Raw genomic sequence first — 26,230 nt, forward strand, 5'->3', positions numbered from 1 at the left:
CCCCCCACTACCAGACCCCCCCACCACTACCAGACCCCCCCACTACCAGACCCCCCCACCACTACCAGACCCCCCCCCCCACTACCAGACCCCCCCCCTACCAGCCCCGCCCCCCACTACCAGACCCCCCCACCACTACCAGACCCCCCCCCACTACCAGACCCCCCCACTACCAGACCCCCCCACTACCAGACCCCCCCACCACTACCAGACCCCCCCCCCCACTACCAGACCCCCCCCCACTACCAGACCCCCCCACTACCAGACCCCCCACCACTACCAGACCCCCCCCCCCACTACCAGACCCCCCCACTACCAGACCCCCCCACCACTACCAGACCCCCCCCCCTACCAGACCCCCCCTCCCACTACCAGACCCCCCCACCACTACCAGACCCCCCCCCCACTACCAGACCCCCCCCCTCCCAGACCCCCCCCCCCCCACTACCAGACCTCCCCACCACTACCAGACCCCCCCGCCACTACCAGACCCCCCCACCACTACCAGACCCCCCCCCCCCCCACTACCAGACCCCCCCCCCACTACCAGACCCCCCCCCCCCCCCCACTACCAGACCCCCCCCCCACTACCAGACCCCCCCACCACTACCAGACCCCCCCACCACTACCAGACCCCCCCCCCACTACCAGACCCCCCCCCCCCCCCCACTACCAGACCCCCCCCCCCTCTACTAACAGACCCCCCCCCCTCTACTAACAGACCCCCCCCCCTACTACCAGACCCCCCCCCCCTCTACTACCAGCCCCCCCTCTACTACCAGCCCCCCCCCTACTACCAGCCCCCCCCCCTACTACCAGCCCCCCCAGCACCCCTCTAGTACCAGACCCCCCCAGCACCCCTCTAGTACCAGACCCCCCCCCCCCCCCCCCCCCCCCCTACCAGACCCCCCGGCACCCCTCTAGTACCAGACCCCCCCCAGACCCCCTCTAGTACCGGCCCCCCCCCCCCCCCTACCAGACCAGCTGAGGGGGCCGGTCTCCTCAGTAGAGCGCACCTTCCCATGTTAACAGCATGGAGCTCACCATGTAGCTGGACTGTACCATTTATATAGAATACACCTCACCATGTAGCTGGACTGTACCATTTATATAGAATACACCTCACCATGTAGTTAGACTGTACCATTTATATAGAATACACCTCACCATGTAGTTAGACTGTACCATTTATACAGAATACACCTCACCATGTAGTTAGACTGTACCATTTCTATAGAATACACCTCACCATGTAGTTAGACTGTACCATTTATATAGAATACACCTCACCATGTAGTTAGACTGTACCATTTATATAGAATACACCTCACCATGTAGCTGGACTGTACCATTTATATAGAATACACCTCACCATGTAGTTAGACTGTACCATTTATATAGAATACACCTCACCATGTAGCTGGACTGTACCATTTATATAGAATACACCTCACCATGTAGTTAGACTGTACCATTTATATACAATACACCTCACCATGTAGTTAGACTGTACCATTTATACAGAATACACCTCACCATGTAGTTAGACTGTACCATTTCTATAGAATACACCTCACCATGTAGTTAGACTGTACCATTTATATAGAATACACCTCACCATGTAGTTAGACTGTACCATTTATATAGAATACACCTCACCATGTAGCTGGACTGTACCATTTATATAGAATACACCTCACCATGTAGTTAGACTGTACCATTTATATAGAATACACCTCACCATGTAGCTGGACTGTACCATTTATATAGAATACACCTCACCATGTAGTTAGACTGTACCATTTATATACAATACACCTCACCATGTAGTTAGACTGTACCATTTATATAGAATACACCTCACCATGTAGCTGGACTGTACCATTTATATAGAATACACCTCACCATGTAGTTAGACTGTACCATTTATATAGAATACACCTCACCATGTAGTTAGACTGTACCATTTATATACAATACACCTCACCATGTAGTTAGACTGTACCATTTATATAGAATACACCTCACCATGTAGTTAGACTGTACCATTTATATACAATACACCTCACCATGTAGTTAGACTGTACCATTTATATAGAATACACCTCACCATGTAGTTAGACTGTACCATTTATATAGAATACACCTCACCATGTAGTTAGACTGTACCATTTATATAGAATACACCTCACCATGTAGTTAGACTGTACCATTTATATAGAATACACCTCACCATGTAGTTAGACTGTACCATTTATATAGAATACACCTCACCATGTCGTTAGACTGTACCATTTATATAGAATACACCTCACCATGTAGTTAGACTGTACCATTTATGTAGAATGCACCTCACCATGTAGCTGGACTGTACCATTTATATAGAATACACCTCACCATGTAGTTAGACTGTACCATTTATATAGAATACACCTCACCATGTAGTTAGACTGTACCATTTATATAGAATACACCTCACCATGTAGTTAGACTGTACCATTTATATAGAATACACCTCACCATGTAGTTAGACTGTACCATTTATACAGAATACACTTCACCATGTAGTTAGACTGTACCATTTATATAGAATACACCTCACCATGTAGTTAGACTGTACCATTTATATAGAATACACCTCACCATGTAGTTAGACTGTACCATTTATACAGAATACACCTCACCATGTAGTTAGACTGTAACATTTATATAGAATACACCTCACCATGTAGTTAGACTGTACCATTTATACAGAATACACCTCACCATGTAGTTAGACTGTACCATTTATATAGAATACACCTCACCATGTAGTTAGACTGTACCATTTATACAGAATACACCTCACCATGTAGTTAGACTGTACCATTTATATAGAATACACCTCACCATGTAGTTAGACTGTACCATTTATATAGAATACACCTCACCATGTAGTTAGACTGTACCATTTATACAGAATACACCTCACCATGTAGTTAGACTGTACCATTTATACAGAATACACCTCACCATGTAGTTAGACTGTACCATTTATATAGAATACACCTCACCATGTAGCTGGACTGTACCATTTATATACAATACACCTCACCATGTAGTTAGACTGTACCATTTATATAGAATACACCTCACCATGTAGCTGGACTGTACCATTTATATAGAATACACCTCACCATGTAGTTAGACTGTACCATTTATATACAATACACCTCACCATGTAGCTGGACTGTACCATTTATATAGAATACACCTCACCATGTAGTTAGACTGTACCATTTATATAGAATACACCTCACCATGTAGCTGGACTGTACCATTTATATAGAATACACCTCACCATGTAGTTAGACTGTACCATTTATATAGAATACACCTCACCATGTAGTTAGACTGTACCATTTATATAGAATACACCTCACCATGTAGTTAGACTGTACCATTTATATAGAATGCACCTCACCATGTAGTTAGACTGTACCATTTATATAGAATACACCTCACCATGTAGTTAGACTGTACCATTTATATAGAATACACCTCACCATGTAGTTAGACTGTACCATTTATATAGAATACACCTCACCATGTAGCTGGACTGTACCATTTATATAGAATGCACCTCACCATGTAGCTGGACTGTACCATTTATATAGAATACACCTCACCATGTGCCCCCCCCCCCAGGGCCAGGCGGTGGACCAGGACCAGTTCTCCCAGCAGGACCCCTCCATGCTGCTGGACCAGAAGCCGCCCATGTACGGGCAGCAGTTTGCCCCGCCCCCCCACATGGGCCAGAGGGGCTACGCCGGGGCGCCCATGCAGGAGCCGTCCTTCCACCCCATGGGGGGGTCCATGGGGGGGGGCCCCATGGGGCCGCGGCCCGGCTACCCCATGCTGAGGATGCAGACGCGGCCCGGCCTGAGGCCCGCGGGGGGGGGCCCCCCCCAGCCCAACACCCTGAGGCTACAGCTCCAGCACCGGCTGCAGTCCCAGCAGGTACTCACCCCCCCACTCACCCACTCACCCCCCCACTCACCCCCCCACTCACCCACCCACCCACACACCCACTCACCCACTCACCCACTCACCCACCCACCCACCCACCCACCCACTCACCCACTCACCCACCCACTCACCCACTCACCCACCCACCCACTCACCCACTCACCCACTCACCCACCCACCCACCCACCCACTCACCCACCCACTCACCCACTCACCCACCCACCCACTCACCCACTCACCCACTCACCCACCCACCCACTCACCCACCCACCCACTCACCCACTCACCCACCCACTCACCCACCCACTCACCCACCCACCCACTCACCCACTCACCCACTCACTCACCCACTCACTCACTCACTACTCACTCCCTCACGGACACACACACACACACCAACACACACCAACACACACACACACACACACACACACACACACACACACACACACACACACACACACACACACACACACACACACACACACACACACACACACACACACAGAGAGAGAGAGATCTGCAGCAGGTTTTGCTAGGCTGTGCCCAGCTGGAGGCGATGTTGTCCATTGATCCTGTGTACTCGCTCTGGGATGCCACCACTCTGCTTAAGGGTGAGGGGGGGGGATCAATAGAGATGGGATTGTGCACACAGATGTTAGTTGTGTAATTAGCCTTAGGCTTGACATTTTGGCAGAGGATCCATAGGTTATGAGAAATAGCTGGGGATGTGTGTGTCCATGCGCCACCTGCAGGCCATTGAGGGCATTCATTCAGGAGAAATCCTCAGCCTGTTTTATGTTAATGTGGTACTCTCAAAACTGATTCTTTTATTTATATTAACAAAAGGTAATTTTCTCTGAATTTATGGGCTTGCAACGATTTTTATAAATGTATGAGACCAGTACATTCATTTATTCCTCATAATTAGTGTTGAGAGGAACTTCAAATCTAAGCAGCACCCAGGTGGAACTGTTGACACTTAATCAGTTGCGTTCCGGGTTGTCGTCAGATGGGAGCACTTCCGCCCGCGTCCTCACGCGCCGTGCCCACTACCTCCGTCCGTTGACTAATCCCCATTGACTTTGAATGGGGACGGACGCGCAATGCATTGTGGATCCGTCCGTTCCGTTGGAGCCTTCGGCTCCGTCAAGAAGTTGAACATTTTTCAACTTTTTCGGCAGCGACGGATCCGTCATCCAATCAGATCACGTATGCAAATTTAAGCACTGTGACGCGACTCGGGGAAATCGGGCAATCTTGCCTCGCAACAAGCAGGAAGAAGCGGGAAGAACCCGGCAAAAGCGATTTGATTGGCTGACGGATGCCTCTGCAAAGACTACTCCCCCATCAGTCAGCCACGCCTTCCCACGTCCGTTGACTGACGGAGGTAGTGGGCATGTAGGGTCGTGCCCACTACCTCCGTCCGTTGACTGATCCCCATTGACTTTGAATGGGGACGGATGCGGAATGCATTGTGGATACGTGCGCTGAAGGCTCCGTCAAAAAGTTGAACATTTTTCAACTTTTCCGGCAGCGACGGATCCGTCATTCAATCAGATCACGTATGCAAATTTAAGCACTGTGACACTACTCGGGCTCTGACGACCCTGGAAACCTCCCCCATTCGTCAGCCACGCCTTCTGAGTCCTTTGATTGACGGTGCAGTGGGCACGAGGGGCGTCAGACGCAACTTGGTTGACGAACTGAGCAGTCGAGTCTTCATTGTTTCTCACCATTTTCTGTATATTACAGGTCAGTAGTTGATTCAAACTATAAAAATGTCAACCTTCTAAAGCCTTGCTTTATATGTATAACTGATGAAGAAGTTCGGGTCATGTTTTGTTGTGTTTCTAGCGAACTAGCGAGACTTTAAAAGGGTAAATACCGGAATGGCGAGAAACGGCAGGTCCCGCCGTTTGTAGGTTTATTTTTCGCGCAATTTAAGGGTTTTTGTCAGCACTTTGCACAATGTTAGTTTTATTTGTGGTCTCCTGTACACTACAGTTCAAATGGGAATATGAGTAAATGTTAAAGGTTCATGGTTACAGATTTACAAGCTTGAAAGAATGTTTATATTAATGCATACGGTTTAAAGATAAAAATGTTACTGTTACATCCAGAGTCACAACTTGGTTTACTTTGTATTGAAAACGTTTAGCTTTCTCTGAGTAATACTTTGGTTTTATTTAATTGTGTGTGAATCTAGAATAATTGCCAACTACATGTTGCATTCAAGTACAGTGGATTAATGATGTTTATTGCACTATATTGGACTTCCTGCCTCTGCGATTAAACCTTTGCAGCGCATCCAGAATGCGGTAGCGCGCCTCGTGTTCAACCTACCGAAGTTCTCCCATGTGACTCCCCTCTTCCGGGACCTCCACTGGCTCCCTGTCGTAGCTCGCATCAAATTTAAGACGATGGTACTGGCATACAAGGCAGTCGATGGAACTGCCCCTGCCTACCTCCAAGCATTGCTAAACCACACCCCCCAGCTCGATCCCTCCGCTCAACTACCTCAGCTGGACGTCTGGTACCGCCATCGCTAACAGCTAGCAAAGGCCGCTCGGCAAAGTCACAACTTTTCTCGGTTCTGGGACCTCAGTGGTGGAACGAGCTCCCTGCCGCTCTCAGGACCGCAGAGTCGCTCACTATCTTCCGAAAAGGACTCAAGACTCACCTGTTCAGAGTCCACCTCGACACTGCATAGCCACCCTCCCCCTTCTGGCCACCATTGTACACTGTATTGTATTGTATTGTGTTGTATTGTATTGTACTATAGCACTTAACTGTGTAGCAACTGCAGTAGCTGCTATCATTGCTGTAACACGGGGAATTGGTTAGCCTAGCGATTGTTGTACTTGCACTTGGTTCTATGAACATCCTTTCTGTACCGACAGCGATATATTGATGCACTTCTTATGACAAATGTACTTATTGTAAGTCGCTTTGGATAAAAATGTCTGCTAAATGCCCTAAATGTAAATGTCTAAATGTATATTATTATTATTGATGCTTTAACTCACTTAAACAGGTGAATGTAAATGAGTACGTTGCTCAAGTAGAGTTAAGTGGACTAATGGAGAATATTGAATGTACACAAGCTATAACATGAATGTGAATTAGAATAGGATGTACGATGTAGTTAATATTTGATGCACTTAAACAGTTGAAGACTGAACAAGAGACACTCACAGAAATGTTTATCTTATTTGTGAATTTGTATAGCGACGCAACTTGGATGACGAACTGAGCAGTCGTGTCTTCATTGTTTCTCACCATTTTCTGTATATTACAGATTTCTTTATTGTTGCCGTGACACCCAATCCTGGGACCCTCAACATTAAGTCATTTAGCAGGCGCTGTGCTCCAGTGTTACTTGTAGTGAACTAGATGCATGTCATTAAGGAGCTGGTAGACGTCTTGCTCTATAAAGCGAGGCTGGCTGCGGTCACTGGGGATTGAACCCAGTAGCTTTGGGTTGGGAGTGGAACACTACGTGCCCTCACAGCTCAGCACGTCATTGTCAATCAAGGTTTTGTTGAACAATATTTGCCGTATTCCATTCGATAGGCCGGGGCTGGACAGAAACGATCCCAACGCTGCTCTGACTTAGAGAAGAACTTCTAACCTGTGTCCTCTGTCTGCTCCCTAACAGAACCGCCAACCGATGATGAATCAGATGAGCGGCGTGTCCAACGTCAACCTACCTCTCAGAGCCAGCGCTCCCAACCAGGTGCGTTACCCCCCCCCCTGTCGCCTCTGGTCAGACCGCTCACATGCGGCTAGGTATCCCAGTGAGCCGCTCCTCCCAGACCAGTTACTGCTCCTCTTGGTTCATCCACGTTTAAGGTCACATTATAGGATTGTTTATCAATGTGTCGATCATAAAAGAATAAGGTACATGTAGAATGCACGTTATTTGGTGTTCCGAAGCGTCAGGCGAGGCCTTGCATTAAGTCGAAGCGTGAACAGCATACTTGGAGCAGCGCTGCCTGCCCCAGAGAGAACCACTATCTGATCTCCACCAATCAGATTCTCTCCTTGTGACCCTCCCCACTGGTTCAGCTTTTATCTTCATCGTGTTTTTCGGGTCTAAGAACAAGGCAGTGTAGTCATGGATCCTATATAATGTATAAATGTATGTATGTTATGTGTTCCAGTCCATCCCCCATTTGGATAGTAAAGTTTATTTGATTTGGTTTAATTGAGATAGACTAGGGCTGGGCAATAATAAAATATTGTCGTTTATTGTGTTTGAATGGTTTTGTATCATGTGCCCTTCAATTGAACAACTATGAGGTCTGAAACGGGTGAGAGAAAGGAACACAACTTTAAGACGTATCAAGGATCGTGAGAATAGACGTTTTTCCATCCCGCTCTGCCTTAAGGGACAGGCGCGGGAATGGGCCTGACAGCCATCTTGTTTTGGTCTAGTGCACGACCTCCACTCTGGCAAGAGGCCCATTAATCAATGAAACACCCTTGGACTGTTCAATGTTCATTTAGCATTTAGCAGGTGATTTTATCCAATATAACCAAGAGTGAATGACAGGCGTCATTAAGGAGAAGGTAGACGCTCTATAGAGCTACAGTCTGCTCTGTAGAGCTACCGTCTGCTCTATAGACCTACCGTCTGCTCTGTAGAGCTACCGTCTGCTCTGTAGAGCTACCGTCTGCTCTGTAGAGCTACCGTCTGCTCTGTAGAGCTACCGTCTGCTCTGTAGACCTACCGTCTGCTCTGTAGAGCTACCGTCTGCTCTGTAGAGCTACCGTCTGCTCTACAGACCTACCGTCTGCTCTACAGACCTACCGTCTGCTCTATAGACCTACCGTCTGCTCTATAGAGGAGAAGGTAGGTCTATAGAGCTACCGTCTGCTCTATAGAGCTACAGTCTGCTCTACAGACCTACCGTCTACTCTACAGAACTACAGTCTGCTCTGTAGAGCTACAGTCTGCTCTGTAGACCTACAGTCTACTCTGTAGAGCTACGTCTACTCTGTAAAGCTACCGTCTGCTCTACAGACCTACCGTCTGCTCTACAGACCTACCGTCTGCTCTATAGAGCTACTGTCTGCTCTACAGACCTACCGTCTGCTCTATAGACCTACCGTCTGCTCTATAGACCTACCGTCTGCTCTATAGAGCAGAAGGTTGGTCTATAGAGCTACCGTCTGCTCTATAGAGCTACAGTCTGCTCTACAGACCTACCGTCTACTCTACAGAACTACCGTCTGCTCTATAGAGCTACCGTCTTCTCTATAGAGCTACACTCTGCTCTATAGAGCAGACGGTAGGTCTATAGAGCTACCGTCTGCTCTATAGAGCTACCGTCTTCTCTATAGAGCTACACTCTGCTCTATAGAGCAGACGGTAGCTCTACAGACCTACCGTCTACTCTATAGACCTACCGTCTGCTCTATAGAGCTACCGGCTGCTCTATAGAGCTACAGTCTGCTCTATAGAGCTACAGTCTGCTCTATAGAGCAACACTCTGCTCTATAGAGCAGACGGTAGGTCTATAGAGCAGACGGTAGGTCTATAGAGTAGACGGTAGGTCTGTAGACCTACCGTCTGCTCTATAGACCTACCGTCTGCTCTATAGACCTACCTTCTGCTCTATAGAGCAGAAGGTAGGTCTATAGAGCTACCGTCTGCTCTATAGAGCTACAGTCTGCTCTATAGAGCTACACTCTGCTCTATAGAGCAGACGGTAGCTCTACAGACCTACCGTCTACTCTATAGACCTACCGTCTGCTCTATAGAGCTACCGGCTGCTCTATAGAGCTACAGTCTGTGTCCTAACCCCTCCTCCCTCCTTCCAGGGGACCATCAACGCCCAGATGTTGGCCCAGCGGCAGCGGGAGTTGCTCAGCAACCACCTGCGGCAGCGGCAGGTGCAGCAGGCGCAGCAGGTGCAGCAGCAGCGCAGCATCGCCATGCGCGCACAGGGCCTTAGCCTGCCGCCCAACATGGCCGCCAACGCCGCCGCTGCCGCCGCGGCCGGGGGCATGGGCAACCCCCGGATCCCCCAGGGCAACCCCCAGCAGTTCCCCTACCCGCCCAGCTACGGTACCAGTACAGGCCTGGCCTCTCCGCCCCCCCCCACCAGCCCCTTCTCCTCCCCTCTCTCGCCCGGCCTGCCCTCTCTCCCCCCCAACCCCCAGCTCCACATGCATGGCTCCTCCTCCTCTTCCTCCTCCTCCTCCTCCCAGATGATGATGGGCGGACAGTACGGGGCGGTACTCACCCCCCAAATGCAGCACAGTGCCTTTCAGTTCCCCAACTCAGGTACTGCCCCCCCACCCCCCACCTCCGCCTCCCCCCTCCCCCCTCCCTCCCCTACCCGTGTGTGTGTGTGTGTGTGAGTGAGAGTGTATGTTGGCGGGTCATTGGTCGGTCTGTGTCCCCAGTCACACAGCATCATGTGCTTTTGTGTTTAGTAGAAGCCTAGGCGTCATCCGGCCCATCAGAAGACACTCCTCTAGCCCCCTGATTCGGTCCAATCACAGTAACGCCCGATTCAACACAATCCAACCCTGAAGCCCTTCAGACCGTAGGAGCTGATCGCTGCCCTTCCACTCTTGGCCACTAGTGGGCGCCAGCGCCCTGTCCCAGAGCAGGCTCCTCTCCCTCTGTTGGAGGGGAGAGGCTCCTACTGGGCCTCCCCTGCGCTATGATGGGGATCTCCTCCAGCAGCAGCCTCCCTCACAAAGGCCCCCCCCCCTTCGACAGGGGCTGTGTAATCGGGGATAATCGGATAACGCGGCGCCATAATACCGTCCCACTGGGGTGGGCACCATGTGTTGGGATTGATCCCTCAGTCCACTAATCTGATAGAGATCACCCTGACAGACAGTTCCCCCAGCCGCCACTAGAGGGCCCCGTCTCCCACTCTACCCACGCCTCCCTCCCTCTCTCCCCCTCTCCCCTCTCCCTCCCTCTCTCCCTATCTCTCCCTCTCTCCCTCTCTCCCCTCTCCCTCTCTCCCTCCCTCCCTCTCTCCCTCTCTCTCTCTCTCTCCCTCCCTCCCTCTCTCCCTCTCTCTCTCTCTCTCTCTCTCTCCCTCCCTCTCTCCCCCTCTCTCTCCCTCCCTCCCTCCCTCCCTATCTCTCCCTCCCTATCTCTCTCTCTCTCTCTCTCTCTCTCTCTCTCTCTCTCTCTCTCTCTCTCTCTCTCTCTCTCTTTCTCCCTCCCCCTCCCTCTCTGTCCCCCCCCCCCCCCCACCTTAACATGCATGGAGACACCGTTCCGTTGCTGCTTGCCGTTATTAACCCGCCCCCCCCCCTCCCTCCTCCTACTAACCCCTCCTGGAGGCCTCCCCCCCCCGTGGCATGTGCTCATGCGTGTGTGTGTGTGTGTGTGTGTGCGTGGTGCCTCTGATGTGTTGATGTCCGCGTGGCGGCGTAGCGCTCCAGGACGTTGTAAACGGGTGCGTTTGTTTTTTCCTCCGGCCGCAGGTATGAGCCAGCAGGCGGACGGGGGGTTCGGCGGTCCCGGGGCGGCCCAGAGCCCCATGCTCTCGCCCCGCATGAGCCACGCCCAGTCTCCCATGATGCAGCAGGGCCAGGCCGGCGCCGCCTTCCAGGGCTCCCCCGACATGAACGGCTGGCCGCAGGGCAACATGGCGGGCAGCAGGTGGGCTCAGCGGCTGCCGCTCCGCCGTGGTCACCATGACGACGCCGCTCCGCCGTGGTCACTAGGACGACGCCGCTCCGCCGTGGTCACTAGGACGACGCCGCTCCGCCGTGGTCACTAGGACGCCGCCGTGGTCACCATGACGACGCCGCTCCGCCGTGGTCACTAGGACGGCGCCGTGGTCACTAGGACGCCGCCGTGGTCACCATGACGACGCCGCTCCGCCGTGGTCACTAGGACGGCGCCGTGGTCACTAGGACGACGCCGTGGTCACTAGGACGCCGCCGTGGTCACCATGACGACGCCGCTCCGCCGTGGTCACTAGGACGGCGCCGTGGTCACCATGACGACGCCGCTCCGCCGTGGTCACTAGGACGGCGCCGTGGTCACTAGAACGGAGCACGTTCTGTCCGAGCCCGGCCAGACAGGACACGGCGCACAGGACACAGCGGAGGCGTCTTGCTTCGCCCTGAAGGGGCTTATTTTCGATAATGACCGGCGACGTTCTACACATTATCCCGCTTATCACACGGCTACTTGCCAAAACTAAAAAAATAACTTCACATGGTGTGCCTTTTTACAATTTATTCGTTACCAGCATTCGTAGTGTTGATCAGCAGAGCAATAATTATAAATTGTCCGCAAAGACGGTGACGTCGCTTAGCAACAGAAGACTCTGGGGTTAACAAGTCACCGGACTACTACCAAAATGAACGGAGCGTTCCACGGCATTGAGAAGACCTGTGTAATAAAGGCCTATTATATTTCTGTTTATGGCATCGATTTCTTCTCAGATTAGGCCAATGATAAAATAAAAACGCTCGATCAAAGGCCCGGCCCGACCCGAGGATAGTGGTGGGAATCCCTGAATTGTGTCTCTCTCATTTTGTGTGTGTCTAGGTATGTATTTATTAGGGCTGTAACGATACACAAACTCACGATTCGGTTTGTATCACGATTTTTGACCCACGGTTCGATACATCCCACGATTTTTTGAAATTTAAAAAGCATTTTATTTAAACAACACTTATATACCAATTAACTTAATGTAACATTTAATAACAAATAATTTGGAACACTGAACAGATTTGAACAGAAAGAATACTATTAAAGTATAGCTAAATGAATAAAGAAATAACGTGTGGGAGGATGCTTTTTTCAACTGTTTGGTTGGTTTAGTCAAATATCCTTATTAGCACTACTTATTAGGCTATGTAGCTTAAATAATGACATAATCAGGCCGTATAGAATGCAACATGTTTAATAGCCTAACTTTCAATAGATGGAGAAAAACCTGAAGGTCATGAACGTCGCAATAACGAGGCGTTACGAGTAGCATATGTGTGTGCGCCAGAATGGCAATGTGCGTATGCGTGTGTGAGTGACGTCAGCGAGTGAGTGGACGAGCGAGGAGAGCGAGCGGTAGCGCGTGTGTCTAGTGAAGAAGCGAACGAGTCCGGTAGAATAAAGTACCCATCCTGTCAATAATCGGTGGCTGCTTCATTCCGACCTATAAGCAGACAAACTGCCAGTCAAATCACACAAAACACTAGAGACAGGATCACACAGGCCCCCTCTGGATAAATGTCGTTCATATCGCATATGAGCACTTCGACGGCTGTGGAGAAATGCGATCCTCCGTAGCCACGGAGGATTGCAGTCGCATACTTACGGCATCGATAGGAGGGGGCGCTGTCAGCAGACTATTATCTAGACAAATTATTAGCAAATTTCAATCGGACAATTTGACCGCAGAGTTAGAAAGGGCGTATCGCGCTTCTGCCTTCTCACACCGCGAGACAGTTTCGTGGCTTTGAGTATCGCGATTTTCGGTTTGATACGCGTATCGTTACAGCCCTAGTATTTATCTATAATTCTCTCTCTCTCGCCCCCAGCATGTTCTCCCAGCAGCAGCAGCCCCCCCAGCAGCAGCAGGCCTCGCCCCAGTTCAGCCAGCAGAGCAACGGCAGCCTGTACAGCAGCAACGGCCTCAACAGCGTCTCCATGGCGACCAACATGGGCCCCACCAGCAGCATGGGCCAGATGGGCGCCACGCCCATGGCCTCGGGGCCCCCAACGGGGATCCCCTCCATGGGGCCGGAGCAGGTACACACACACCTCACACACCTCACACACACACACACCCGGGGGGCCTATCTGTGTGTTTCGCTGCGTAACATCTGGGGTGAGGGGCGTGTCTGAACGGGGCACCCCGGTGAGGCCAACGGGCTCTGTTCACTCTTCTGACTGACGCTGTTAAAGGAGACCGGTACGGCGCCCTCTCAGTGTGAGTCCCCGTGGTTCAGTGAGGCCGATGTTCCCCCTGGTGTTTCTGCTCCCGCTCAGCCCGGCCTGGACCGCCGCTGACCTTGACATGCGGGTTTAGGACCCAGAGGTCAGACCTGAGTGCTGCTCTCAGGTTCCACCAAATAGACCCCAGCGGGCCACACCGTGAAGCCCCCGCCTGGGACCCCAGCGGGCCACACCGTGAAGCCCCCGCCTGGGACCCCAGCGGGCCACACCGTGAAGCCCCCGCCTGGGCCACACCGTGAAGCCCCCGCCTGGGACCCCAGCGGGCCACACCGTGAAGCCCCCGCCTGGGCCACACCGTGAAGCCCCCGCCTGGGACAACGAACGGCCATGCTGCCTTTAACCTGCCTAGTCAGGGCCTTCGTGTGGAGTGGTTAAACCAGATAACCAGTGTTCAGCCTGAGGGCCCCTCTGCGTCCACTCAGTGAACCTGGGGTCCACTCTGTTTGTGCCGGGGCTCAGCGGTCCGTCTTGGGAGCTCCGCACAGCCTGGTCCTCCTCGTAGGAACATTAGTGTCTGCACTTATCCCCCAGGCCTGCTGCTGAATAATTTACTCTCATTAGCGCGTCACTTTCCCGACCCGCGGAGTTGGCCATGAACCCGGAGCGTGGGTCGAGGGGGCGAGAGGGCGAGGGGGCGAGGGCGGGGAGGGCCCTTCAGAACGCAGCCGGTTGGTTTATGGACAGTACCCGGTGGGCTGTACGTCTCTCTAATCATCCATACGTGCGTTCTTGCCACGCTGTTGTTTGTGGTTCGTTTCAGGGCCGGTTCCACCAGTAGTGTTTGGTTCTGCGAGGGGTACGTACCGTCGTCGTCGCCCAGCGTTCTGAATGTTCTCCACCGCTGAAGCGGCGACCGGCGATGTACCTTCTCAAACACAGAATGTGCACATCGGCACTGCCCGTCGTACATAACGTGCACGTTCCTTAACAGGGGACGCACACCCCGATGTGCCACACTATGTTGACCTGGAGGTTAATATTGTGGTCGAGCGTTCTCCAGCGAGGAATCTAATATCAAAGAATCCCCTCAAACGTTTGAGTTGAAGCGGACCGAGGGGCCAGCGTCGTGTTCCGTGTCTGCGCGTCCAAAGCTTTTAGCTCCAATTAAACACCATGAATATTTAACCAAGAGGCTGTTGTTTGATCGCCTGCACTCCTGCCGTTGTATACGTTACCAGTATATCTGTCACTTGATATATCGTCCCCTCGCTTGCTTATAGAAATATATAGGCACTTAGATTTTTCAATTATTTACCCATCGGCCATTAGTGAGGCGCTGCAGACGGACGGGCTTCAGCGGCGCTCGTCACAGCGCTGGAGGGAGGAGGATCGTTCCCCTCGGTGTGTTCGGCGAACCATGACGTAATAGTCCCATCACATGTTCAGGGATGGACGCCCAGAATCACCTGTCTTATGGAAAACCAATCTGTGTCTCTGTCTTCTCTCACGCTGTGTGTGTGTCTGTCTGTCTGTCTGTCTGTCTCTCACGCTGTCTGTCTGTCTGTCTGTCTGTCTGTCTGTCTCTCTCTCTAGAAGTACTGTTGACCTCGGGGAGTGTTCCGCCTGCTCCTCTGTGATTGGCCCCCTGGACCCCCCCGCCGGCCCCCCCCCCCTGGCCTGGCCCCCTCCCTCCTCAACCACACAACTACGGGACCCCAGGAGCCCGACGGGGCCCCCGGATCAGTCTGCCTCCAACGACCTCACTCCAAGCCCCCCGCCGCCCCCCCGCCCGCCCTGACCTCTGACCTCAGCCACCCCCCCACCTCGCTCGGCCTACCACGTTGCCCCGGGCAACCGGAGTGACCTCGGGACGATACGGCCGGCGGTGGGGGGGGGGGGCAGAGTCGGAGGAGGAGGGGCTTGTCACGGTGGGAGGGGCCTATGGAACTGCTAGGACGTGCCACGCCCCTCACCGACTGCATTCACCCTGGTGTGACTTACTGTAGGCGGCCCTCCGGTGGGGGGGGGGGGGCGGGGGCTTCCCCTGCTCAGATGAATGTATTCTCTCAGTGGACAGCGGCCATTTACAATCTCATCTCAAAGACAACGTACCCCACACTGCGCTCTGGCTCCTCTTTCTGCTACTGCTACTGCTTCTCCTTCTCCCTCCTTCCTGTCGTTCTTCTTGCACCCCCCCCCCCCCCCCCCCCCAACAGGTATTTCTCAGCCCCAGAGGGCGATGCTCCTCTGAAATGGCAGTCTGGGCGTTACGCTAAGCTAAGCTAACGAACTGTTCTGGTCGGAGACACTCAGCCAGATCTGCCTTCTCTGCTCTCATTTCTTTCTATTTCACCCCCCCCCCCCCCCCCCCCCCCCCCGATGAGTGAGAATAAAGATGTAGAATGAAGACATGGTTTTGGCGAATGAGAGAGAAACACTGCAGAAGAATTGATTGTGAGTGGAATGATTGATTTGTATGATTAGACTAATTTTAGTCCAGAGGTTTATAGTGTATTAAATTAAGTTTTATTTTTCTGTATAGATTTTAATTATTGTAGATGATTCTTTATTCTAGTAGGACGAGATAAGTAAAAAAAAAACACAGATATTTCTAAGGTGGTGAAAAGTGCGAGAGAAGCACTTTTTTTATCATTTATCCGTGAAGGTGGTTGTGTTCTTTCTGTTTTTTGAAGAGACTCTCCTATTAACCTTGTTTATGGATTCTTCTTTGGTCTTGTAGTTCAGAGGAAAAACAAAAGATGTCAAAATCCCGTGGTTCTGAAGGAGAACAGAGCGTGTAAATACCGATAATGACGTTGTTTAGTTCTGTTTTTCTTTCCTATTTATTTTATCGCTTGTATCGGGTTCGAAGTCCCCCCCCCCCCCCCCGTTTGGTCAGAACTGCGGACGGAAGCATTGGTTTTAATTTTATTAACGATTCATTCCCCCCCCCCCCCCCCCCGTTTATTTTGGGGGGGGCCCTGGTTCCCCGGCCTGGTACGATGCAGACGGGGGGGGGGGGGGGAAGCTGGGACGGTGGGCGGGGCTTAAGGTTCAGGGCTGGGCGGGGGGTATCGGGGGAGGGGGAGTGCTGTGTGTACAGTGTACAGATAATCGCTTGCTTCTCTGCCTTTAGCATAGAACACCACATAAAGACAACGTTGGACGATCACACCCAACCTGGAACAGGAGACGCACCACGCCATCCAATAAGACAGAAATACAAACAGAAGTGTGCTTTCTATGTTGTCTGGAGTTTAAAAAAAAGAACGCTTCATACAAGCTGCTAAACTGTACTGGTGTGACGTAAACAAGCAATAACGATTACTGGAGGATCCTCTGGGTTCTTCCTTTCCTTTTTCCTCCCTTTTTTTGTTGGTTTTGTAATTTTTGTACAGTTTCCGGAAGAAAGACATTATTTTCTTTCTTTATTTTCCTCCTTATTTGGATGCAGTATTAAAAAAAAAAACATGATTTTTATTGCAGTTTGTACCAAGTTAGACATCAGACACCTGGCCTGATTCCTATTGCGATTATGCAGCATTGGCTTGGGAGAGGGGGGGGGGGGGGGGGCTATTCTCTCTCTCTCTCTCTCTCTGTCTCTCTCTGTCTCTCTCTCTGTCTCTCTCTGTCTCTGTCTCTCTCTCTCTCTCTCTCTCTCTCAGGCCGATCGAGGGCAGAGTTAAGGCTGCACGGGGAACAGAACCTGTTCTGACAGACACTTAGCCATATTTATGACCTCAGGCAGTTACTATCAAAGTATTCAACCAGACATGCCATCCTTAATCCTTAGGGAGGGGTTCAGTTCGGCCTCTATTCATGAGATCGTAAGCAAATTCATAACTAACCTCAGAAGAAAATACATATTCCCAAAAAAAACACATCCACGCCACTCTCTCACACACACTTTTGATATGAACTACTTTATCCCAGGAATGACTTGGAGCAAGCCAAATAACTCACACCTTTCAAATGGATTTGGGAATTCAATGGGTTTTTCCCTTTTTATTTTAGGTTTAGGATTTAGTTTTTTTCCATGTTGCAGGAATACATATTGGACTTGTGTTTCCGACCGCTGATAACGGGTTCAACGAAATGAATGATGTCACTTCCCAGGTCCAGTCAGACTTTAGAGAGGGGGACTCGATCTGAATGTATTGCCTCCAACAGAAGGACTGACGCGTCTGACGTCAGGGACTTAACCGCCATCACGCTTCTGGTTCGGGAGTTTTTGTTGACAGTTCCACTGCTTTATGAAGCATTTAGAAAGGCGAATCGCCCACCCTTTTATGATTACTATTATTATTGGTTGTTAATATAGAATTCCCAAAATACAGGATTTAAAACTTTGTATCAGATCAGCTCCAGAGCCGGTGGTCGATATTAACTCGGGCCTGGGCGGAGTTGTGTTACATTGTTTTGTTGTAATTGAGGTAACACTTTTTGATAAAATGCTGTTTTTGTTATTGAAGATATAACAGCCATGATGACAAAAAAAATCAAGCATTTTAGAGCGTTTTTAAAAGAATCATTATCACACCCCTTTGCAAAATTTCCAAAGATTGTCCAGATTTTGAAACGACTTGAAGCCATGTGGTAGCAATGCATTTTTTAAAGCATTTGTAAAACAGGGACAGGAGCAAACAATTTCGTTGCCCTTCGGAAAAAAAATTATCTCGACTTTTGACCCATTCAACAAAACACAAAAAAAACGAATTATCTCTACCTATCAGTTTGAAGATCTTTCAATGTCTTTTTTTGTATCGTCTGCCAATTTCTTAGAGCTAAAGAAAATGCAAGAACCTTGAAATGCTCAAAAACCCAGCATAATGCCTTAGATCTCGTCCGTGCTCGTTCGTGTACTTTATGAAGCTGACTGTATAGCGTGGGGGTCCTGTTGGAGGGGGGTTCCCCCGGGGGCTCCAGCTGCCCGAGGGGCCGGACGCACGGGGCCACACTATACCTTGTTCTCTTTTTCTTTGCTCAGTTTCATTTTTGTTTGTGTTGGTTTGAGGAATTTTTATTTCACGGATTTTTTTTTCTTTTTTGAAATGCGCACGCAGAGAAAGGAGGAGTGTGTGTTGGGGATATTGAAGCAATATGGCATATGTGAATAACATGGACTTTTTCCCGGGAAGCTTATTGTTGCGCGGTTCCGACTTTTATTTTATTTTATTTCTTCTTTCTGCGTCGTCACAGAGACCCCCCAGTATACCCCCAGTATACACCCCCGCATCATCCACATGTGTAACCTTTTAGTGTGAGCGTTTTATGCAAAAGTTAGATCATAGGCCTACAAGAGAAGTTAAAACCACAGTTATGCAAGTTGTGAACTAATATGGCTTCGCTGATGCTATTTGCCTTGTAAATAAAGAATTCTGTTATTGCAACATTTAAACCTGCTTTCTGCGCCTCTTTTATTTCATCAGGCAGACCCTTGGAACGGAAGGTCGTTAAAATGTCTTAATTGGAATTTAGTGATGTGTGAAAATAAATCATTATCGATAGTTATTTATTTTATTTTATTTGAATAAATTACACTTGCAGGTCCATGACCATTATCCAGGCCTATACGCTATACAGTTTTATTTGTATTATTATTTTTACTAAATGAAATTAATTATTCGATCCCAACAATTCCGGAGGATACATTAATGAATTTGATGAATTAAAAAATAACAATAGCGAACGAGTTGTTGGATCATCCCAAACCAGTGAGTGACAGGCGGCCGCCGCGGCGCGTGCTGAAAAGGGACGGAGGGGGGGGGGGGGGGGGGGGGGGGGGGCTTCGACCAATGAGAAGAGGTGTGGGTGTTGAGTGTCTCCGTCCTCACTGTATACAGTAGCGTGAGCCTCCCGTGCCCTCAGATGACCACAGACCGAGAGAGCAGAATAACCTCCCAGCAGACCGCCTCTGAACTCCGGCCTCGGAGCCCCAGAACACCGCCTCTCGGCTCCGGGTTCCGGCTCTAGTCCGGGGGACCACCGCCTCTCAGCTCCTGGTACCGGCTCTAGTCCGCGGGACCTCTGCTTTTACACCCCGCCCGTTGGCACTTTTATGGATATGAAGAAACGGACTTCCTGAGACCTGCCGTTTTTAATTGTAAAAGGTAAGTTCAATTGTTAATTATTTTAGGAATTAAAAGAAAATTCGTTTTATTTATTTTTAAATAGGCTATATATAGGCTAGACCTATGTAATTATAACAATATATTAATTACCTTGGGTTACATTCAACTAATGTCAACGCTCTTTCATCGAATTATTTCCCAATTGGCTCTTGCCTAGTCTATAAAGCGTTAAGCTTCATTAAGGTTGACCTTTAGGCAATGACCCGGTGTACCTTAATTAAGCAGTCACGACCCCTGCTCGGCCCCCCTTAGCCCTCGGTCCGCCTGGTTTCGGACCAGCAATCCCCCCTGTTGACGGGCCGTTATGATGCCCCCTCGTTTAAAGTTATTGACGGAGATCTCATCTCTGTTTTGTCAACTGGAAATTCTGCACCGCTGTCCACCGCCCGAGTCTTCGTTAGCAGGTTCACCATTTGGGGTCATTTAAATAACGCTTGTCCCTCCGGGACGTTTTAAAAGCCAAACACAAAATAGGCCCCATAATAGCATCAACGATTTATTTTAATATGCAACTGATTGTCACTTAAATGTAACTCTGAAATAGCTCTAATATCTTAAAATCTAAAATCGGTCTGTCTATAGGCTGTTTATCTTGAATTACTAAATTTTTCTAACATATAATTTAACTTGAGTTTGAGTCTAATTTATTGACATTATTTGACCTCGCCTTTGTTTTCCATCCAGCCACAATAGAGAAGTCCTTCCGTGCCCCGTCCCCGGACCGAGATGTCAGTGTCTCTGAGCCTCCCCGCCAAGGGCTTCCCCCCCGCCCACCTGCTGAAGGCAGACCCCCTCTTCTACCCGGGGCCCCACTACATGATCCAGGACATCTTCACGGGCCCCAACAGCCTGCTGCACCCCCACCACCAGCAGCACCCCCTCAAGTCTCTGGGACGGCTCGTGTCGGACACCCATCACCTCGCCGCGGCCATGCCCCGCAACTTCGCCGGAGGACCTGCCCCGTCCCACTTCGCCCTCCACAACAACAACAATAGCAGCCTTAACAACAGCCTCAACCACAGCAGCCACGGGGGCTGCAGCGTGGGGTCCATGCTCCACGAACAGTTCCTCACCATGTCCTCCGGGGGGGTTCCGTTTCCGGGCCACATCCCCGGGCAGAACCCCCACCACATGTACCCCAAACACGAGGAAGAGGAGGAGAGGGGGGCTTCCGCCGGGACGGACCTCCTCCTCCATCACTACCCCCACCAACACCACCACCAGCTCCATCACCGCCCCCCCCCTCGCTCTGTGTCGTCGGACCTGAGCAGCAGCCCCTCCAGCGAGCGGTCCGCCGCCTCCTCGGTGTCCCCGCCCAAGGAGGGCTTCTCCCGGCTTCGGGGGACGATCACATCGGCGTCGACGACCTCCGCCAACCGGACACGGATGACGTCGACCCCCCGCGGCGCTGCATCGCCGACCCGGGTATATAACTTCAGTGAGGACGACCTGTTCACGGTTCTGTACGGGACCCCCCGGGACGCGCAGAGCGCCGGCCGCGCGATGTCGCCCGAGATGAGCGGGATATCCGGTGAGGGAATATCAACGACGGGGAATTCAGTCAATCAGAAGCGAGTCCGCTTTAAAAACATGTCATCCATGCCGTTTGCTGATGTTTTGTGTCTCATTTCTCTCTGCAGTGTCCGATGGGCCGATTAAGCCGCCGGACACGGAAGCGCTTGATCTCCCAGCAGGTGGGCTATCTCCATCCCCTCATGATAACATCACACTCCTCCTCTATGACATGACATCTGATTGGTTTACGAACTTTTGAGTTGTGTCTGCTTACTAATATATTTGAGTGTCCGTGTCTCAGGCCTCACCGTCCTGCAGACCAAGTGCGCGAACGCGTCCCCGTTCGGCGTCTTCACGGCGGACCACAGCGGCGTCCCCAAGGGCGCGCGCTTCGGCCCCTTCCAGGGGAAGCTGGTGAACACGAGCGAGATCAAGACCTTCGACGACAACACGCTCATGTGGGAGGTGCGTGTGGGCCTGTTGTGGCAGTCTAGCCCCTTTGATAACCCTTTATACAGTAATTGTAATATATATATATATATATATATATATATATATATATATATATATATATTCATAACGTACTCGTATGAAGTGTTCTAGGCTTCTGAATATATAAACATATTTATTTGTAAGTACTAGTAAGGGTTATCAATATAGCATAAATGTATAGTTTTATACTATGATATTATTTATACTATACTAATACTATTATAGCTACTACTGATACTAGGCTACTATAATAGTATTTTTATTTATTTACGGGCCTATTTTTATACCATAATATACTACCTATACTTCCTGGAAAAAAGTATACTTTATACTATACTGTGATTTAAAATTGTCCTAATAATCTTTCCTATTTTTGCCGCGCCCTGCAGGTGTTTGAGAACGGCCGGCTGAGTCACTTCGTGGACGGTCGGGGCGGCGCGGGGAACTGGATGTCCCTGGTGAAGTGCGCGCGGTTCCCGGAGGAGCAGAACCTGATCGCGGTGCAGGTGCAGGGCCAGATCTTCTACGAAGCGTGCCGGGAGGTCCCGCCGGGCGAGGAGCTGCTCGTGTGGTACGGGGACTGCTACGTGCAGTTCCTGGGGATTCCCCTCACGCTCCGGGGGTCCGCGGAGAACAGCGGCCCCCCTCTGTCCACCGAAGGTGTGTGTAGTTCAGACGTTTAACGTAAAGAAAGAACCGTGTTTGTTTAAACAAATAAAGGCCAGTGCTTTAATTGTTTAGAGAGGATAGAAAGGCACAATATAGGCCTATTATCGTATATTGTAATACAGATGCAAGTCTACGTTGGTTGTGTTTTTATTTAGGTATTTTATTATTTGTCTTTGGTATTTTATTAGGCCTATATTGATTTATCTCTCTTTTATTATATATGCGTATGCTTGCTGCTGCTGTCACCAGTTCCTCCTACATGGACGTCGTGCTCATCAGTCCTCTCTCATCCTCAGATTCCGGGGAGGGCTTCAAGTGTGACCGCTGCGGGAAGGTGTTCGCCTACAAGTATTACCGGGACAAGCACCTCAAGTACACGCGCTGCGTGGACCAGGGCGACCGGAAGTTCCCGTGCCACCTCTGCACCAGGTCCTTCGAGAAGAGAGACCGCCTGCGCATCCACATACTGCACGTGCACGAGAAGCACAGACCCCACAAGGTATTCAATGTTAAAAAAAAAATATATATATATATATATATATAGTTAAACATAGATATATACCCCTGAAATAAAATTAAGTAAACTTAGAACTTCGTTTGTTGCATTTCCAGGCTAGTTTAATGAATTCGTTTTGGTAATTTGGTGCAGAAATACAGGATAGCCCTATACACAAATAGCATGAAAATATAATGTCTATAGCAATCAATTGTGCTTGAACGCAAAAGATCCAGATCCAGATTCTATAAACATCCTTACTCTACCGACAGAGATTGTTGTATCTCTTTCTACTTACAAATGTTCTTATTATGAGTCGCTGTGTATAAAAGCGTCTGCCAAATGTAACTGAGTTCCACACTCGTGATGCAGAAAGACCCGGGCCTCTGACCGCCTCAAGCCCCATTCAGACTGATCTGAGACCTGTTTGGTGGTTGTTCCCTGCAGTGCTCTGTTTGCGCGAAGAGCTTCTCCCAGTCGTCCAGCCTCAACAAACACATGCGCGTGCACTCCGGGGAGCGGCCGTACAAGTGCGTCTACTGCAACAAGGTGAGCGCGAGCAGGAGCGTCGGTTCTGACCGGATGAGATCGCACGTTTAAGACCGCAGGGGGGGAAGGATGAGTTAACATACATCAATAAATACATAATAAGAAAATATAAGCATTAAATTAGGATAAAAACGGGTAAAAAAAAAATTGATCTATTTGCGCAATACATATATTTGTATTTTTCGAATTATAACATAAACAAAAACATTCAGAGCAAAATAATGAATGTAAACACAGCCATGTTCTCCGGAGCCCTTCCATTTGGCTCCCACATGGTCGTCCTCATTTCGCGGTGCATTTAAACGCGAGCCTCTCGTGATTATTCCAGCCCCTAACATGGTAATTATCGACAGATGTACACCCACCCCATTGTTCGCTGAGGGTTTACTTTTTATTTAGTTTTTGGGGTTCTTTGTTTCTCACTCGCATTGTATTATTTGTTATTGACTGGACAACAATTCCTTAACTCCAATCTGCTCATCACTACCATATCGATATGAAAATATAAATGTTTCGTGTAGCGTTTGAATCCCAAAAACAAAATGATATTTTTCACACAAAACCTACACGCACACAAAACGAATTCATATCTAATTAAATATTTTTCCATAGGCCTAACTGTTTTTTTCCCATTTTTGTAACTTTAAGGCCTTTACTGCCTCCAGTATTCTGAGGACGCACATCCGCCAGCACTCGGGCGAGCGGCCGTTCAAGTGTAAGCACTGCGGGAAGGCCTTCGCGTCGCACGCCGCCCACGACAGCCACGTCCGCCGCACGCATGCGCAGCTCAAGGCCTTCCCATGTGGGGTGTGCGGCGCGTCGTTCCTGGATGAGCAGGAGATGAAGTTTCACATGCAAAACCACATAAGTAAGACGTTTATTTAGAATGACCATTCTGATAAATGACTTGCTTTACTTTTTCATTTTTTTTGATAAAGGAAAGATAAAAAGTAGTCAATTATAGGGTACTTTACTGATATTCCGACTGGTTTTCTTCTGTAACAGAGAGACCGCATTTGGAAAACCCAGTTCTCCCCGTGTCGTCGTCCCCGGACGGATTAGACGGGCTCATGGTCCTAACCAGAGACACCCCGACCCCACAGACACCGAGCGGACAGGGGTTAATTGACAGCGTTTTAAAGGCGTCTCATCTTGAGTACAGACCCTGGAACTAGGGATCCTGTTTATCTACTCAATGGGTGAAATTATATTTATTTGCTGCTTAAAACCAAAAATCGTAAAAATATTATTCTATGTTATTATTTAAAAAGGCGTGATGACAATGTGATTTCTGTTATATGTATTGTTATCTATATGTGCCAATCTGTGGGTGTGTCTAGCATATAGCTGCGTTTTATTTTGCTGTCTGTTTATTTGTTTTTTATTTGTGGCTAAAAGCCTTGGAGTAAATGTGTTGATAATTATAATTGTATTATTATTAATATAGCTAAATCCAGAAGATTTTAATGCGTTGAAGATGGCTTTAAAAGCAAAATTTGAATGCAGAATTGTTCTAGCTATTTGTATATAAGATGAATAATTAAACAAAAAGCTACTCTACCATACATCTTAATTTATAATTTTTACAAATACTTTTTACTGTAATGTAGGTCTACTAAAGCATTTGAATTGTGTCGCCCTATAAGCTTTTCAATTATTAATAAAAAAATATTTCTCATCGTAAGTTTTTCTCTTGAGTCATTCTTAGCCAGTTAGGCCAATGTGAAAGAGTAGGGAGAAGATTAATCGAATCATCAAATCAAGCGTCCCATACCAGTAAAATAGGCCTCAATGTACCCAAAATGTGTAAATAATTGTATTTTTAGATATTTTTTTACACCACTCTAACATATTGCAAGGTTAAAACATAGGCATTAAAAATCTTAACACAACTTATGGGTTTATGCATGCGCTCGTGTGTGTGTGTGTGTGTGTGTGTGTGTGTGTGTGTGTGTGTGTGTGTGTGTGTGTGTGTGTGTGTGTGTGTGTGTGTGTGTGTGTGTGTGTGTGTGTGTGTGTGTGTGAGAGCGTGCGCGTGTGTCTCGCACACTTTGTAGATCCTGAGAGTGTGTGTATAACCATCTGATGGATTGGCCTCAGCCTGACTGGGTAGGCCCGTGGCTGGAGCCAATGAATGACAATGGAGTGGAGAGATGAGGTGGTCCCGGTGTTGGAGAATGGGTCGTCACACGCAACAAAAGGAAGCTCTCTGACGGACATCTGCTGCCCTCACAGTGTCCCCCTTTCACCAACTGTCCCCCTGTCCCAGTGCTCAGAGGTGGGACCTGAGAGAGAGAGAGGGGGGGGAGAGAGAGCGAGAGAGAGAGAGAGGGGGGGGGGGGGGGAGAGAGAGAGAGAGAGAGAGGGGGGGGGGGGGGGGGGGGGGGGGGGGGGGGGGGGGGGGGGGGGGGGGGGGGGGGGGGGGGGGGGGGGGGGGGGGGGGGGGGGGGGGGGGGGGGGGGGGGGGGGGGGGGG

At 49.7% G+C, this 26,230-nt stretch overlaps 2 protein-coding genes across 7 annotated transcripts in view; both read left to right on the forward strand.

The window, feature by feature from the left end:
* Positions 1 to 16,616, forward strand: part of ncoa2 (nuclear receptor coactivator 2) — a 78,234-nt gene extending 61,618 nt beyond the window's left edge. For 5 of the 6 annotated variants that reach the window (XM_030348341.1, XM_030348344.1, XM_030348342.1 and 2 more), the window contains 6 exons: positions 3,688 to 3,999; positions 7,670 to 7,747; positions 9,838 to 10,303; positions 11,473 to 11,650; positions 13,546 to 13,756; positions 15,497 to 16,616. In XM_030348341.1, coding sequence (XP_030204201.1) covers positions 3,688 to 3,999; positions 7,670 to 7,747; positions 9,838 to 10,303; positions 11,473 to 11,650; positions 13,546 to 13,756; positions 15,497 to 15,508 — 1,257 coding nt within the window. In that variant the 3' untranslated portion in view covers positions 15,509 to 16,616. The remainder of the gene's footprint in view (positions 1 to 3,687; positions 4,000 to 7,669; positions 7,748 to 9,837; positions 10,304 to 11,472; positions 11,651 to 13,545; positions 13,757 to 15,496) is intronic. The other variant, XM_030348345.1, reaches the window with a different exon arrangement.
* A 3,082-nt stretch (positions 16,617 to 19,698) lies between these two features.
* Positions 19,699 to 25,388, forward strand: prdm14 (PR domain containing 14). Its single transcript, XM_030348378.1, has 9 exons — positions 19,699 to 20,013; positions 20,719 to 21,609; positions 21,695 to 21,728; positions 21,851 to 22,014; positions 22,431 to 22,701; positions 23,007 to 23,209; positions 23,654 to 23,755; positions 24,404 to 24,623; positions 24,761 to 25,388. The coding sequence occupies exons 2-9, from the start codon at positions 20,761 to 20,763 to the stop codon at positions 24,928 to 24,930; spliced, it is 2,013 nt and encodes a 670-aa protein (XP_030204238.1). The 5' UTR covers positions 19,699 to 20,013; positions 20,719 to 20,760; the 3' UTR covers positions 24,931 to 25,388.
* The last annotated feature ends 842 nt before the right edge of the window (positions 25,389 to 26,230 follow it).

Source organism: Gadus morhua, chromosome 23, assembly GCF_902167405.1.
Source record: "Gadus morhua chromosome 23, gadMor3.0, whole genome shotgun sequence".
Classification (NCBI taxonomy): domain Eukaryota; kingdom Metazoa; phylum Chordata; class Actinopteri; order Gadiformes; family Gadidae; genus Gadus; species Gadus morhua.